Source organism: Lissotriton helveticus, chromosome 7 (assembly GCF_964261635.1).
Source record: "Lissotriton helveticus chromosome 7, aLisHel1.1, whole genome shotgun sequence".
NCBI lineage: Eukaryota > Metazoa > Chordata > Amphibia > Caudata > Salamandridae > Lissotriton > Lissotriton helveticus.
Window position 1 is genome coordinate 1,080,064,307 of NC_136068.1, and position 14,255 is coordinate 1,080,078,561.

General features: G+C 48.3%; 1 protein-coding gene across 2 annotated transcripts in view; it reads left to right on the top strand.

Moving 5' to 3' along the window:
- ENDOV (endonuclease V) overlaps window positions 1-14,255 on the top strand; it is a 190,491-nt gene that overhangs the window by 106,964 nt on the left and 69,272 nt on the right. Inside the window, exons 6-7 of one of the 2 annotated variants that reach the window (XM_078654079.1) lie at window positions 4,346-4,414; window positions 14,059-14,187. In XM_078654079.1, the coding sequence (XP_078510205.1) occupies window positions 4,346-4,414; window positions 14,059-14,187 (198 nt within the window). The remainder of the gene's footprint in view (window positions 1-4,345; window positions 4,415-14,058; window positions 14,188-14,255) is intronic. The other variant, XM_078654080.1, reaches the window with a different exon arrangement.

The following is a 14,255-nucleotide window of genomic DNA, read 5'->3' on the forward strand; positions in this document are numbered from 1 at the left end:
CGCAGTGTCATCAGTTCTGCGCGTTGGAGTTTCCAAGACGGCACTCGCTCGGCGACGCCTTTCGGCGCGAGTGGAGTTGCGGTCTGTTGTACGCCTTTCCGCCTATACCACTTCTGCCCAGAGTGCTGAAGAAGATCAGGCGCGACCGGGCCCAAGTTATCCTTGTGGCTCCGGACTGGGCTCGAAGGTACTGGTATCCCGAGCTACTCAGCATGTCAGTCGGTCCCTCGATCCGCCTGCCCCTTCAGGAGGACCTTCTGTCGCAGCAGCAGGGGACGGTCCTCCACCCGAACCTGTCCAGTCTCCACCTCCATGCTTGGAGATTGAGCGGCGACAGTTGAGGCCATTTGACTTGCCTCCTGAAGTCTGTGATGTGATTCTGGCAGCCAGGCGTCCCTCCACAAAGTCGGTATACGCCTGCCGGTGGAACAGATTTGTGGCATGGTGCACTGCAAAGGCGGTGGATCCCCTTTCTGCCCCTCTTTCCGAGGTTCTCCTCTTCCTTCTTTCTCTTGCCCGGCAGGGCTCTGCTCTGGGACTATCGAGGGCTACCTTTCTGCCCTTTCCGCCTTCTTACGGCTACCTGATCAGCCATCTTTATTCAAGTCCCCTATTGTACTGAGATTCTTGAAAGGCATCACGCACATGTATCCACCTGTTCCGTTCGTGATGCCTCAGTGGGACTTGAACCTGGTTCTGACATTCTTGATGTGTGCTCCCTTTGAGCCGTTTCATTCCTGTCCTCTCCGTCTTCTCACTTTAAAGACGGCCTTCCTGGTTGCCATCACCTCTGCCAGGAGAGTGAGTGAGCTCCAGGCTCTTTCTGTTAAACCTCCTTTCTTGTCCGTTCATCCTGACAAGGTGGTTCTTAGGAATTCGACCTTCTTTCCTGCCCAAAGTAGTTTCTGCTTTTCACATCGGGCAGTCCATCACCTTACCCTCCTTCTTCCCGCCTCCGCATCCTTCAAAAGATGAAGAGCGGCTCCATCGTCTGGACCCAAAACGTGCGCTTTCATTTTATATGGATCGCACACGCCAGTTCCGGGTGGATGACCAACTGTTTGTTGGCTACGTGGGTGAGAAGAAGGGAAGGGCGGTGCAGAAACGAACCATCTCTCGGTGGGTCGTCCTGTGCATCAAAGCATGCTACTCTTTGGCTCGGAAGGAGCCTCCAGTTGGGCTGAGGGCCCATTCCACTCGGGCCACGGCGGCTACTACTGCCCTGGGCCGGGGAGTCCCTTTGCAGGACATTTGCCAGGCGGCCACGTGGGCCTCGCTGCACACCTTTGCGAGGCATTACTGCCTGGACAGTCAAGTCCGGAGGGATGGCTTCTTTGGCCGTTCGGTCCTCCAGGACTTTCTGGAGAAGGATTGTATTGGTTCGCAGACCCACCACCGGGGTTGGTATTGCTGGGGTATCTATTCTAAGGTAAGGAATCTAATACTAACCTGTTTCTTTCAGATGAACAAGTTACTTACCTTCGGTAACGATATATCTGTAAGAAACAGTAGTTAGTATTAGATTCCTTACCGCCCCTCCCATCCTCCCCGTTCTGCGAACTGATACCTAGGGTTAAGGACATCCCTTTCAGGGCCCTAGTTTCAAATGGCACCAGTGTTGGTTCTCACATGGCTCTGCGTGTTCTGGCGCGGAAAAGCTGTGTGCAAAGAACTGACGTCAGAGCGCGGAGGCGGCGTCTATATACTCCAGCGACGTCATCACGGCGCACGACGCCGACGACGCGGAGCCACAGGGGACGCCTGCAGACGACGCCTACCGACGCGCAGGGGTACTGCTACGCAAAAGTTTCCGGATCCAGACTGACGCCTGGGGATATTCTAAGGTAAGGAATCTAATACTAACTACTGTTTCTTACAGATATATCGTTACCGAAGGTAAGTAACTTGTTCGTTAGGGTCAGGCCCAAGTCGGTTTAATGGTGAGCAGCAGCTCTCTCTACTTCATGGTGGCAGCAGGCCCACAAGGGTGAGTCAGCAGCTGCCAAGGCCGGCGGGCCGGGTGACCTCGGAGAGGCCGAGGCAGGCTGCGGTGATGTGAGCGGCGGCGTGCTCGTCACCTCAGCTACCCCGACCGGACCTCTTGTAACAATCATCTGCTCCTGCCTCTGCCGTGACTGTGGGGCCTGCCTCACCGTCCAGAGACTGGGGGATCCAGGAGGCACCTGTAGTGAACATGATACTTGTGATGACGGGCCCAGCAAACTAAAACACATACCTGTTGGTCGCCCTCTATGTGCTCCAAGAGTTATGGCTACTCCATTTGCTGCAATCACATGATACACCAGGTCACGTGAACGCCGGCCCCAGCAGCTATACTAATCATGAACGATCTTTGCTGCAGCTAGCGCAGCAATCAGCCACCAGTGGTCGGCGCCACACTCATGACCTGCCATTCACAATAGACTTTGCACACTTGACATTACTGCAAGACATTCTGCCAGAGTCGCATGCGGTCCGCGCTGCCTGCTCATCAGCAGTGTTTGGCCAGGGCGGCCATTTCGGTCCCACTTGTCTCTTCTACTGCACCGGCGGTGGTGTCAAGGAGGCGATACAAATGCGTGACCTTGCATTTTTTCTGGTGTTTCGGACGACTACACAAAAATGTGTTAGTATCACTCCTGATGTATGGCACTTGACAGGGCTGGGCATTACAGCGCGCCTCCAGTGTCAGTCCACCTTTCCCTTGCTTAGTGTTACCTGGCTTAAATGCCCACACCAGGAAATACACCCAAAATCCTTTCCTGGTGCCAAGAGGTGTGACCTTTTGTAGTGTGTACTGTACAAGCGAACTCGCTCTAAATATAACACATCACGTAAATATAATTTCGGGTCTAAATGCCAGGTGCAATCCAGATAATTGTTATCATTATTGCAGCAGCTTCTGAAATCCAGATCGGGGCCTACGTGCGTTCGTGCAGAGCAACTACAGTCCTGCGGCTCCCCCCACCCACCCTTTCTAATTTCGTCTCTAATTAATGACAATGTCTTTCTTATTTCCCGTTCTCTCCCACCAGGCTGGTCGCAGCCGAATGTAATTTATGCTTTAATTTGATAGCCCTGTTTCCTATTGATTAAGTGCCCCCCTTTCACATATTGATTATTGACATACAAGTCTCCTGTCGCCTCTTCGCCAAGCCTCCTCCTCCACCGGCTATCTCAGTCCATTTCAGTACAACAAATGTAAAAGCAAGCAATACAGTTAAACTAAAATTAAACTACTTAATAATAGCTCACTGGTTTGAGCACTTTCTGCATTACCCTTAATTCAGAACGTGGGTCACAAGCTTAATTTCTAGTAAGGTTGATTTAGCCTTTCAATTTATGTTGTTAGATAGCACAGCATTCGTCAATTACTTGGCCTTTTGGTGCGTTACATGCAGACTTCTGTCTGCGATTCTTGATGATCCCTTTGTAGGCTCTTCATGCTTAGATTAAGTGGTGTAATTCATCTTTCACTTGACCTCAGTTGGTGTAGATCATGTCCTTTGGAGGAAGAAGGTTATCCCATATTGGAACCACATAGAGGTATAAAGAGACTTTGGCAGCCTTCCAACTTGACCTGAATGAAGGTGGTATATGTTTTGGTTGTCTTGGCAGTGTGTGTGCAATAGGGTTGGGTTCTTGTGGTCTTCTGTCAAATCCCAGTCCGCTATAGTTTATTTGTTATACCTGACGCTTAGAGTGGTCCACACATACATTATACAAGCAAAGAGGGGCCTGGTTTCAAAGCCCCAATGTGTCTTTTGAGAGGAGAGGACTGTAATCTGCTCAATTGTGAACTTGATCATGGGTTCGAGGGTTGAGGAAATGTTGGTGTTTTTTTTTAAACTCCTTGTATCTCAACTTGAATATTGAATTTTCAGGTTTTAGTCTGTGCTCTAGTGCCCTAGGGTCTAGGAATTTACATATTGCTGCAGGTTGTTGAGTGTTTACCCCCTTTTAGCCCTGATTTCCGTGTTTCCTTGGCCAACTGTTGGTCCATTCTCGCTGGTTGCATTTTACCAGAAAGCCCATTTTGTTCTTCAGCTCCTACTGATGGTGGTTTGTGTTACGCCTCGTTACATCTGGAAAAGAAGAGATGGCAGCTGTTGTTGTTTTCTCTTATGCCAATGCTTCTAACCTTTCTCTTGGGCATCTGTTGCTTAGTGATATGAGCCTGTTTCCTTGGTGCTTAAGAAGAACATGGGGTGTTGCTCTGCAATTTCGATCTTAAGCTGAAATGTACCATTGGAGTTGCCTGTCCCATAATGTCTTCTTAGCAAGCACCTAGCTTAGAAGTTACTTGTCTATTACTGTGTCTTTGAACTTGTGTTCTGTCTTTCAGATCCGAGAGCTGCAGCGAGGGGGAGACCGTTTCTGCCTGACCGGTAGCTCTGGGAATGTTTTAGGAATGGTAAGAATATTCCCCACTGTCATCCAGTGATAACCCATGGCTTCCTTGACTTGAAAGTATCCAACTTATGAATAATTGACCTCTTTTGTACATATCTCCCGGTGCTGCCAGTCCACGCCTTTCCAAAGGCTTGGCTCAAGGAGAAGTATGCCTCAAACACAATTACTCGGTATATTGTTAAGAGTGGAAAGCACGACTCCCCGCTAGCCTCCTGGCTCTCGTCATGCACATTGCGCACTTTGATGTTTGCCTCATCGCGTTATTTGAGTTTGAGCATTTATAATGTGAGACCTGCATCAACTGTGTCTCCAGGTAGGATCGTTAACACACACCTTGAACATGCACGCTTCACCATCAGAGACCACAACCAGCTACGCCTCCGCCCTTGGAAATTTGGCGTTGATTTTCTCACCTAGTAGCCCAGTCTCTGCTGATGCAATCCTGTTGGACATTCACTTAATTCGCAGACGCTTTAGGACAAATTGTTTCCAGCCATTGTCAGCATAACCTTGAAACATCGGTTGACTAAGTCAAAGCATTGTAACAAATAGTTCACAGCACATATTTCCAGATGCAGGCTTCTAAACTACCAATTAGAACACGAGTGGAGGCAATCGGACTTTCCAGATAACTTCCAGAACTTTTTCCTGTGGAAATCTTAAAAGACTTGTTACAGGAGTATTTTAATGCTCCAATTATTCTAAAATGTATTCTAAAGTTCACAGCAAATTGTCCGGGAACCAGAGGAAAAAAGAATTGATAAGAGAAGCCCTGCAGCTTTCCTATAGGCGCGCAACAGTCATCCTTTGATGGTGGACAGGAAAGGTTTTAGCGCTAAATGAATTGCCTGCAACTCCAGGAGGTTGATTTGCAATCTGTTTGCCTGCGGAGACCAGAGTCCTCTGATCTCATCCTCTCCCAGGTGACCTTCACAACCCAGCACGGATGCATCTGCCCGCCACCATCAACTCTGAGTGGGGCATGGAAAGGAATCTGCAGCTGTTCCAATTGCACATCTTCTGCAGCCTCCTCCAACACCTCGGTGGAGTTTGACCAGTTGCCCTACTACTAGGACCACTGGGTGTTCTGGTACTACTGTAAAGCTTGCAGGTGCCACCTAGCATGTCTGCAAGCAGAATGCAAAAGGCAAACATGCCAAACACCCTCAGAGCCACCCTAACTGAGACCAAGAAGAGGGGCTGAAACCTAGGGCTCATACTCTGAAAGTCCTGGACTCGCCCCAGAGGAAACGCCCGAAAGCGCACTGTACCCAGTATAGCTCTGATGAATAGAAGTCTTTATGAAAGGGTGTGAGAAGTTGGCCTGATATGCAGTGCTCACTATTCTAGTGATCACTATGTATCAGTCCAAACAACCCTTATTGATGATTGGTTGTAAGTCAACCTTATAGACCAGCTATCCTAGTAGCATGGATACGAGCAGTCTAAGGCTAAGACTCTAGAGGGCGTGTTAAGCCAGCTGTTTTACCATCACATTACCCCTTGAACACCCAGTGAAAGGACACCACACAAGTGTTATGAAAATAAACAGTGTATTTATTAGAATCACAACAACCCTGTACTCTTTATGAGGACAGGGTGCTAGGCACACAACAAAACTCTTACGAAAATACTTAAGTTAGCACGGTATACACAAATGCCCGAGGGGCACGAAAAACCATATACTTTAAAAGTGGAATGCGAATTACTAGCAGGTAAGTAACAGTACTAATAGGCTTTGGAATCGCTAGGACTGGACTAGGGAATCGTTAGATTACTTCTAGGAGGCCCAGGGGACTCGGGTGCAAGGTGTGCACTCTCACGCGGGATGCGGGACAAAGTCTATGGGAGCTAGAATTCACAAAGTTAGTGTTCACGGGCGAACCCGACCTGGTAGGGAGAAAACGACAGTGGATCCTGACCCTTGGATAGGGAGGCTATGCTGGGACACCGAAGTGCCGAAGTTACCTAGCCCAGGGGCTGCAGCTGCATAGGTCTCAAAAGACGTCGGGAATCCTCGTTGCCGGACCAGGAGCCTGGAAGAAAGGAGTTGCTGGCAGGCGACCAGTGAAGATTGTTCGAGTGATCCAAGCCTGGATCGAAGAGGGATGACACCTGAAAGCAGAGGGGACCAAGTTCGTGACTACTAGCCAGTAGTCAGTGGGCACCAGGAGGGCACCGGATGGCAGTCACCTCGACTAGGTGAGTGGGCGACGCTGGCTCCACAGATCTCACGGACCAGGAGGCGTTGTCGGCGACCAGGATGGAGAGGCGAGCTGTCCCACGATGGTTGAAGCTGTCGGCGTCGAAGTCACCCAGGATTGGGCAACAAGCCTTGGCTAATTCAAGCCCACGCGGTGGACTAAAAATGGCGTCTTGAGTGGACCAGGAGGGTCCGGGGTGCTCCTCTTCAGGAAGGGAGCAAGGGCCAGTCTGGAGCAACCAGACCAGCAGCAGAAATGTCGTCGGGCGTCATTCAGAAGGCCACAAGCCAGCGGGCTAGTAGCCAAACAACGCGGTGAGCAGCAAAAAGCAGAAGGGCCCCACGCAGATCGTGGAGATGCTGGGAGGCTGCACTTCGGTGCTGGAGCTGCTCAGGGTCGGGGCTTCTCGGACCCCAAAGCACTCACCAGGAAATTACTCGGCGGGCTTGCTGTGCAGAAGTCGTGCAGTCTTGCAGATGGCCGGTCCCTCGAGGTCTCGTCGCACCCACGGTTCTCAGCTGGGCTGTAGAGGTGGGTAGAGGTCAGAGGTGCCAGGGAAGCCGGTTCTCGTCGAGCTGGGCAGTCGGATTCCGGAGGAAGGACTTGCAGCAGACCGCAGTGTTCTTCAGATGGTGCCTGCGGATGCAGGGTGACTACTCCTTAGCCACAAGGGAGAAATCTTAGGAAGAAGTCTTGAGTTCCTTTCGTAGAAAGTAGTTTCAGGATTCAAAGATGATCTGATTTGGAAGGGGGCCAGTCCCTACCTTTATCTGGGAAAAGGGGGCTGGCACGCGACTAGGTCCTGGGACCAGGAGGGGGGTGGTTACACCCACTTCCTTGGCGGGCTTTTCCCCAGCACAGGGTCTGGAGTGTCCCTGGAACTGGTTCAAGCCGGCCTATGCACAGTGAGCACCGGGGTGCCACGTGCAGTCACCTTCCTCTGTAGCCCTGCCTACCTACAATACACAAAACCCTGTCTGGGACGGTGCTGGCACCGCCCCTGGCAGGAAACCCTTTGTCCTTATCTCCTGCTCTGGGAGGACTCCCAGCAGCAGGAGGGCAGACTTCTGTCTCGGTGGCAGCATCCATTTTGTGGAGCTGAGGCTCTGTTTGACTTTAACCGGGGTTACAGGCTACATGCATGTCGTGTCCCTCTAGAAGGGTGGAATGCTAACCCCGTCGCCAGAATTGGCGAGGGGTTAGTATTCCAATTCGTATGACACCTTACTCGACATGTTTTGATAAAGCGATACCAGAGTTGGCATTTAACCGCGAGGATTATAATGCACTTAAGAGTATATGGTATGCGATATCATGGAAACGGCCAAGGGATAGATCCCGAAAGCCGCAGACAGGCTCAGCTCATGCCAGAGCACCATCTCACACGATTCCAAGCACTCTGCCTTCAGGATTGTTAAGGCCTGCCATAGGAGTGACTGATAGGAGATCTGTGTGTCCATTTTAGGGTTAGATATAGGTATACTATATCTAAAGCAAAGGGTGAGTACACCACCTTGCCCCAGCTGTCGTGCAGCCAGTTGTGTCAGTTTAGTTAGTCAACCCAGGGGTGGCACAATACATGCTTCAGCCCCTGGGAGACTTCTGGGTACACCTCAGCCCTGGGTACAGGGAATTTGGATAGAGAGAACAGCTAGGCTGTGGGTCTGATTAGCAGGCCCACAGCCAGGGAAAGTCGTAAACCAGTGCAGCAAAAAGCAAAAATCTGGGTGATCATAGGATTGCAGACCCTACTCTCCTACAAAGGGTAAGTTGTGAATTCAGCAAATTGATTGAGAACCCAGAGATGTCAACATATCGAGTGGTTTGCGAATGATTGTGCCAACACTCCCTCAGCAGCAATTCTTTGAGGTAGGGGAAGACTGGAACTCCCGACCTTCTCGGATGGGCACTGACCACTGCCATCCATCACGTTTGTGACACCTGGGAGGCACTGGTGAGGCCTAAAAGGAGGATGCCAATCTCTGACAGTGCTTGTGACCGACTTTGTATCACAAGGACGGGGCTGTGGAAATATGTGCCCTGTATGTCCAACTCTACCATCCAGTCTCTGGGCTCCAGAGCAGGTAGAACCTGGGCCAATGTGAGCATCTTGAACATGCTTTTGTAGAGCATTGTATTGAGGGGTCAAAGATCTAGAATAGGATGGAGGCCTCTCTCCTTCTCCAAAACAAGAAAGTAACAGGAGTCGGGGGCATAGGAAGGGGGGTGCGGGCCGCCCCAGGTGTCATCACTGAGGGGGGAGACAAAATGGCAAAAATATGTGTTATAAAAACACATATTTTTGCCATTTTGTCAATCTGGGGGTGACAAGAAATTTTCCACACCGGGTACCACCTGAACTTGCTACATCACTGACAGGAGTAGCAACTTTGTCCCCACTTTCGATGCTGAGATCCGCACAATACCTCCATTTTGCCAAAATACCTCACACTCCTTAGCATAGGATTTCCAGATGATTTGCAGTCAGGCGTTCCACTGTACGTGGCAGGTGTGGGGGGGCTGGACAGAAATGGCAAGACATTGCCAGCTGGATAATCTGTCGGACTCATCTGTCAGATGTGATGTCCTGACACCCCTGCAGAAAGTGGCTGATCCAGACACCATCTGGGTGGCTGTGTGCCACTGAGGGGGCACTAATGAGTTTTGCTTAATTTGATGAGGAGTGCAGAGTCGTGAGCGGAACACTGCCCCAATGGGCAGGCCTTTGTCTGCCAGATCCACGGCCTCAACCACAGAATGGCTGGGAAGCCTGCAGTGTGGGCGGTGGTAGCTGACGTGCCATATGCTAAGCCCCTGCCATAGTTCAAAAAAGGGGTACATTGATGTGGGGGTTGTCGAACTGGAGCTGAAACTCCAGAGAGTAGGCATTGCTTGAGTTTCCTTAAATCACTCCAGGGCCGAATCCACCTTCTCGTCAAACAATCTGTTGAACGCCCTGTCCATTAAGGACCCTTAGACTCCACTGGAGAAGCCTGTAAACCTCATCCAAGTGTTGCGCCAGAACACCACTCTACTTACAATAGCCCTACCCAGCCAGTCTGTGATATTCTAGGCCCAACCAGATGACAAACTTAGCTGCACCCTGGCCAGTCTGGATTAGTCTAGACCTGTAGAGATCACGGTTTTTCTAGGACTACAGGTAGTGTCTCATCCACCATTTCACAGAGTGCATAGGTATGTCCAAGGAGAATGCTGGCATTAACCGACTTAAGGGCAAGGCTAGCCGAAGAAAACATGAGGTTGTCAAAGGTATACACTCTTTTCAACTCCCTGTGGGGGAGTAGTTGGGCAGGCATCTGAATTCACTTTGCTAGTGGAAGCCTGAGCCACCAAGCTCTAAGGTATAGGTTACTGAGTTAAAAAATCTGTATCTCCGGAAGCTGGCCCTTAGGCAGAAGGCGGGTTACGGCTGGTCAGTTAACTCGAAGGCTAAAGCATGATTTAGCCCAGGTACCAAATAATGCGTAATTTAGGGCATTGTTAAAAGGTAGGAGTAGTTCATTAGGAGCAAGGCCAGGCTGTGGGGCATTTGTGAGGACAATTGTTTTGACCACCATGCTAGGAAGGTGAAGGTTGCGAACTTTGACAGCCCTGCGAATGGCTGTGGCAAATGAACTGCTTTCCTCCGGTGGTGGTCCAGGGGGAGAGACTAGCCCAGTGTCGGTTGAAGTGTCTAGATCACTGCCTTCTTTTAGGTCCATATACCAACCGCCAGCACCATAAAGAGGAGCGAGGCCTCCCTCATTCCCACCATTGTCATCTCCATAAGGTTTGCTCTGATCAGTCTCTGTGAATAACAAGTTGGTTCAAAGTATGTGCACAACTGCAGGTGGCACAGTGATGCCCTCATGTCTTGTCCGAAGAGTGGCGGCAAGGTGCCGAGTCCTGCTTGGCTTTTTCTGTGACTTACCTGAAGATTTTGATTTCGGGGAAGATCGGCTTCAGGAAGGAGTTCAGGAGTGAAAGTAGGACTTGCATCAAGTTCACTCTATCGGCTTTGACTTGGACCTGAAACTTCACTGAGCCTTCCAGTGCTCCATCACATAGAGCTTCACCTCTCGACCTTGAATGGCTTTTGGGTTCATTTGCTCACAGTCATCGGTGGCCTTGGAGTTGTGTGATTGATCCAAGCACCAGCGGCACATCTGGTGGGAATCTTTAACAGACATTTGTTTACAACAAACTTTTCAAAACTTAAATCAGGTTGTCTTCAGGGGAGACATCCTTTGCATACCGAAAAAATGTAGGCTGGAAGAAAGCATCTCTTTGTGAGAAAGAAAATAGGAGCGGAACTCTGAATCTGCTTCTGAAGGCACAGAAAGAAAAGAACTGATGTCAGCGGGCATAGGTAGCACTTATATGCGGCTCCTTTGTCATTTCCAGAGTGAAATCATATCAATGTGGAGTTGCATGGAGTCATCTATTGGCATGCAGAAGACTCCTTTCAAAATTTCCGGATACAGTCTGGCACCTGACAATAATCACAAGCTGTTGAATCTGCTGTTAGAAGTTGCCATCAGAAATCTGAGTTACTGCAACCAAAATAGCTTTTTATATATATGGGATAAAGTACTCTGTGCCATACATAATAAAGATACTGCAAGCTATTGAGAAGTTTGTGACCATTTAGCGGAACGAGGGCAAAGGGCGAGTCCCTTTATTAGGTCATAGAACTCCAAGGTGGCGTGCAATGTGCTTAGAATCTTGGCATGGCATGGCCATACCATCACACTTCCCATAAACCACTTAAATCCTTGGTGTGTTGTTTCATATGAAAGAGATAGGATATTTGCAAACATTAACCCCTTCCAGGCTGATGACGAGCTCAGCTCGTCATGAGCGTAACCTGCCGTACGCTGATGACGAGCTGAGCTCGTCATGTAACGCGGTAATTTTAAAATTGCCGTGTACAGCGGGAAAACCGCTAGCGGCGATGCGGTTAAGAATAAAAGTAGAATCTCTAGTGCAAAATTAAACACACCAAAAAATCAGTTAGCTATTTAAAGATACTAGAATCAATATGAAACATGTTAAATTAAAGAAAAGAGCTCGGAACTTGGAGAAGAATGCAGAGAGATTCTATATTTTCTAAAATTACTTAAATGATGCAAAACAAAAAAACATGTTGGTATAATTATGTTCTTTCTGTTTATCACTGGTCATCTACAGAAACCGACCATAAGAAGGAAAAGCCATGTTTCGTTTTTTTTTTAAATGCAGCTTTAATTTTGCCCTGTGTCCTGCCTTTCACCTTGGCTTCTGGCAGCAGGCATTAAGATGTCAGAACTCAACTGTAATAAGTTATTACAGTTGAGCAGCTATGTAATTTCTTTATTAAAGAGGAATAGGGTTGTTACAAGTCACCTGTAATAAGGAAATTAGAGGAAAGTTTTTATAAAGGGATTGAAGGCTACCAAGTGTTATGTTGCTATACAGTAATGCAGTGTGTCCACTGCTGCACTGGCTACTGGTCATGGTGTGGATCTACCAGGGATGATATCTCTGAAAAACAGCTGATTGCATTGCCATTTTTTTATGCTGGAGGGATCTTGCTGTCCTAGTGCTCCCTCTGTAAAGGGTTGGGGACACTGAATTTTAATATAGCACGGTGAAAGTTAGATAAAGCAGGAACCAATACAGGCTACCGGTTGCTGACCCTCAATGCCATGCACGGTGGTGGTCAACCAAGGGGTTCCAAGTGTCTCTGGACGCTCTTGCAGCACGTTTGTGAGTCATAGACACAGGATAGAGAAGTGTGCATCAGTATAAATATGAAGAATAACTGGTGCTGGGTAAGTGTGCCCACAATGCAGGATGGCTGCTCACACTCCCAGGAAGTACTCTTCAGGTCCATGCAGGCCTTTAACAGGATGGCCTTAATGTACTGGGTGTAGAGGTCCTGTACCTACTCAGTTCAGTCCAAGGAAGCTGGACAAAGGGTTCAGCTCCCATTAAGGAAGAAGATTTATGTGAAAAGTTTAGGCAGCCAGCCACTCAGGAGACATTGTTTTTGCACCCTCCTTTGCAGTGTACACCTGGTAAAGAGGCTTGAGATGGCTAGAAGTTTAGTCCAACCCCAAGCCAGACATCTACTGTGTTTTTACTCACAGATGGTGTTGGCGCTGGTTTCAGGAGGGAGTGTCAGGTCCATAGTGAGAATGAAGAGTTATGAATGAATTGCATTGATCTTTTTTCCCCAGAGGTAGATTCAATCCTATGGGGTACAGGGGACATTGAAAAGGCTGTACCGTGTCTATATTAGATTGGTTTTCAGTAGGAAGTCTCCCTCCAAACGATCAGGCATTTTACTCTCTTATATTTAGTTAGGGGAGCAATTTGAGTTTGCCTCCAGGCTGCCAGGGCCTAGAATTCGTCTTAATTGGTAGGAGCATCAGAGAACTGGCACCTTACAGGCTGTATCACAATAATACAGAGCAGGTAGTGGTGGTATAGGCTGTCACACTACTAATCAATCTAGGAATTACAATAAGGTTTGGTTGTAATGAATGTTAACAGTCCAAATAATTTCAGTGAGATGACGGTGCCTCTCAAGGTAACGGTGACATCTCACTACCCAAGATGTCGACTTAAACTGAAATCCAAAGGGATGACAGTTATAATGAGCTAACTAAACAGTTGTTGTACCTCGGCACTCAATTATTTAGCACAGAAGCAAGTGCTTCTATGAAGAAAGAATTATCAGTCCTGACCTTGTTACAGAATCACGAACTTATCGATGATCAGAAAAAAACATATTCCATATTTGACCTTTATGTAGAGAACATCCAAAAGCTTTAGTTATTTTTGCTGTTTTAATGTCATAGTTGACATAATTATTATCAATACGATGTCATATTGTTAATACATATTTAGAAGCACGTTGTTAAGAGTTCACATAGTTCTGAAGCACGTTGTTAAGAGTTCTTCCGTGCATGGATCCCAAAAAGAACCCAATGGGCAGCCGACATGTGTTTCGTTACTAAACAGTAACTTCCTCAAGGCTTAATTATTGTTTCCTGGTTAAGAAGCGAAGTGCGCGATTTAGTCAAATTCTCAAAGAAAAAACAAGAGATTGATGAACCTTGGATGAGGGTTCAGTAGCCTCTCAATCCTTTAGGTCAGCTTAATACTTTCTGAAAACGTAGTCCTTTGACAACTTTTTTTTTTGTTCGATCTGCTGTGAGTTAGGCATGATTTGTCCACAGGCAAATAGTGTTTGGTAGAAAACAAAATGCGAAGAAACGTTTCCCATTAAACATGAATAAGCGAGGGGTAAGTGTTTAGTTAGTGGGACAAATAATAATCTGCGTCTCTTCTTCGGAGATGCATGCTGGCTGTGTTATACTGAGAAAGTACAAGAGGCTCTGTTGCCCAAGTCACCATGGTTACTCTAATGCTGCCTTTATTTCCCCTCCCACAGGCCCTAAAAAGCTGCGACAAGAGTGCAAAACCCATTTATGTCTCCGTGGGTCACAAGATCAGCCTGGAGTCTGCGGTACATCTCGTCGGGAGTTGCTGCAAGTACCGGACTCCTGAACCAATCCGCCAGGTGGGAAAATGAGCCTTCCGCAGGTGAAGGGGTTCAGGTCGACATGGGGTCTCCGTGGCTTCAGAGGG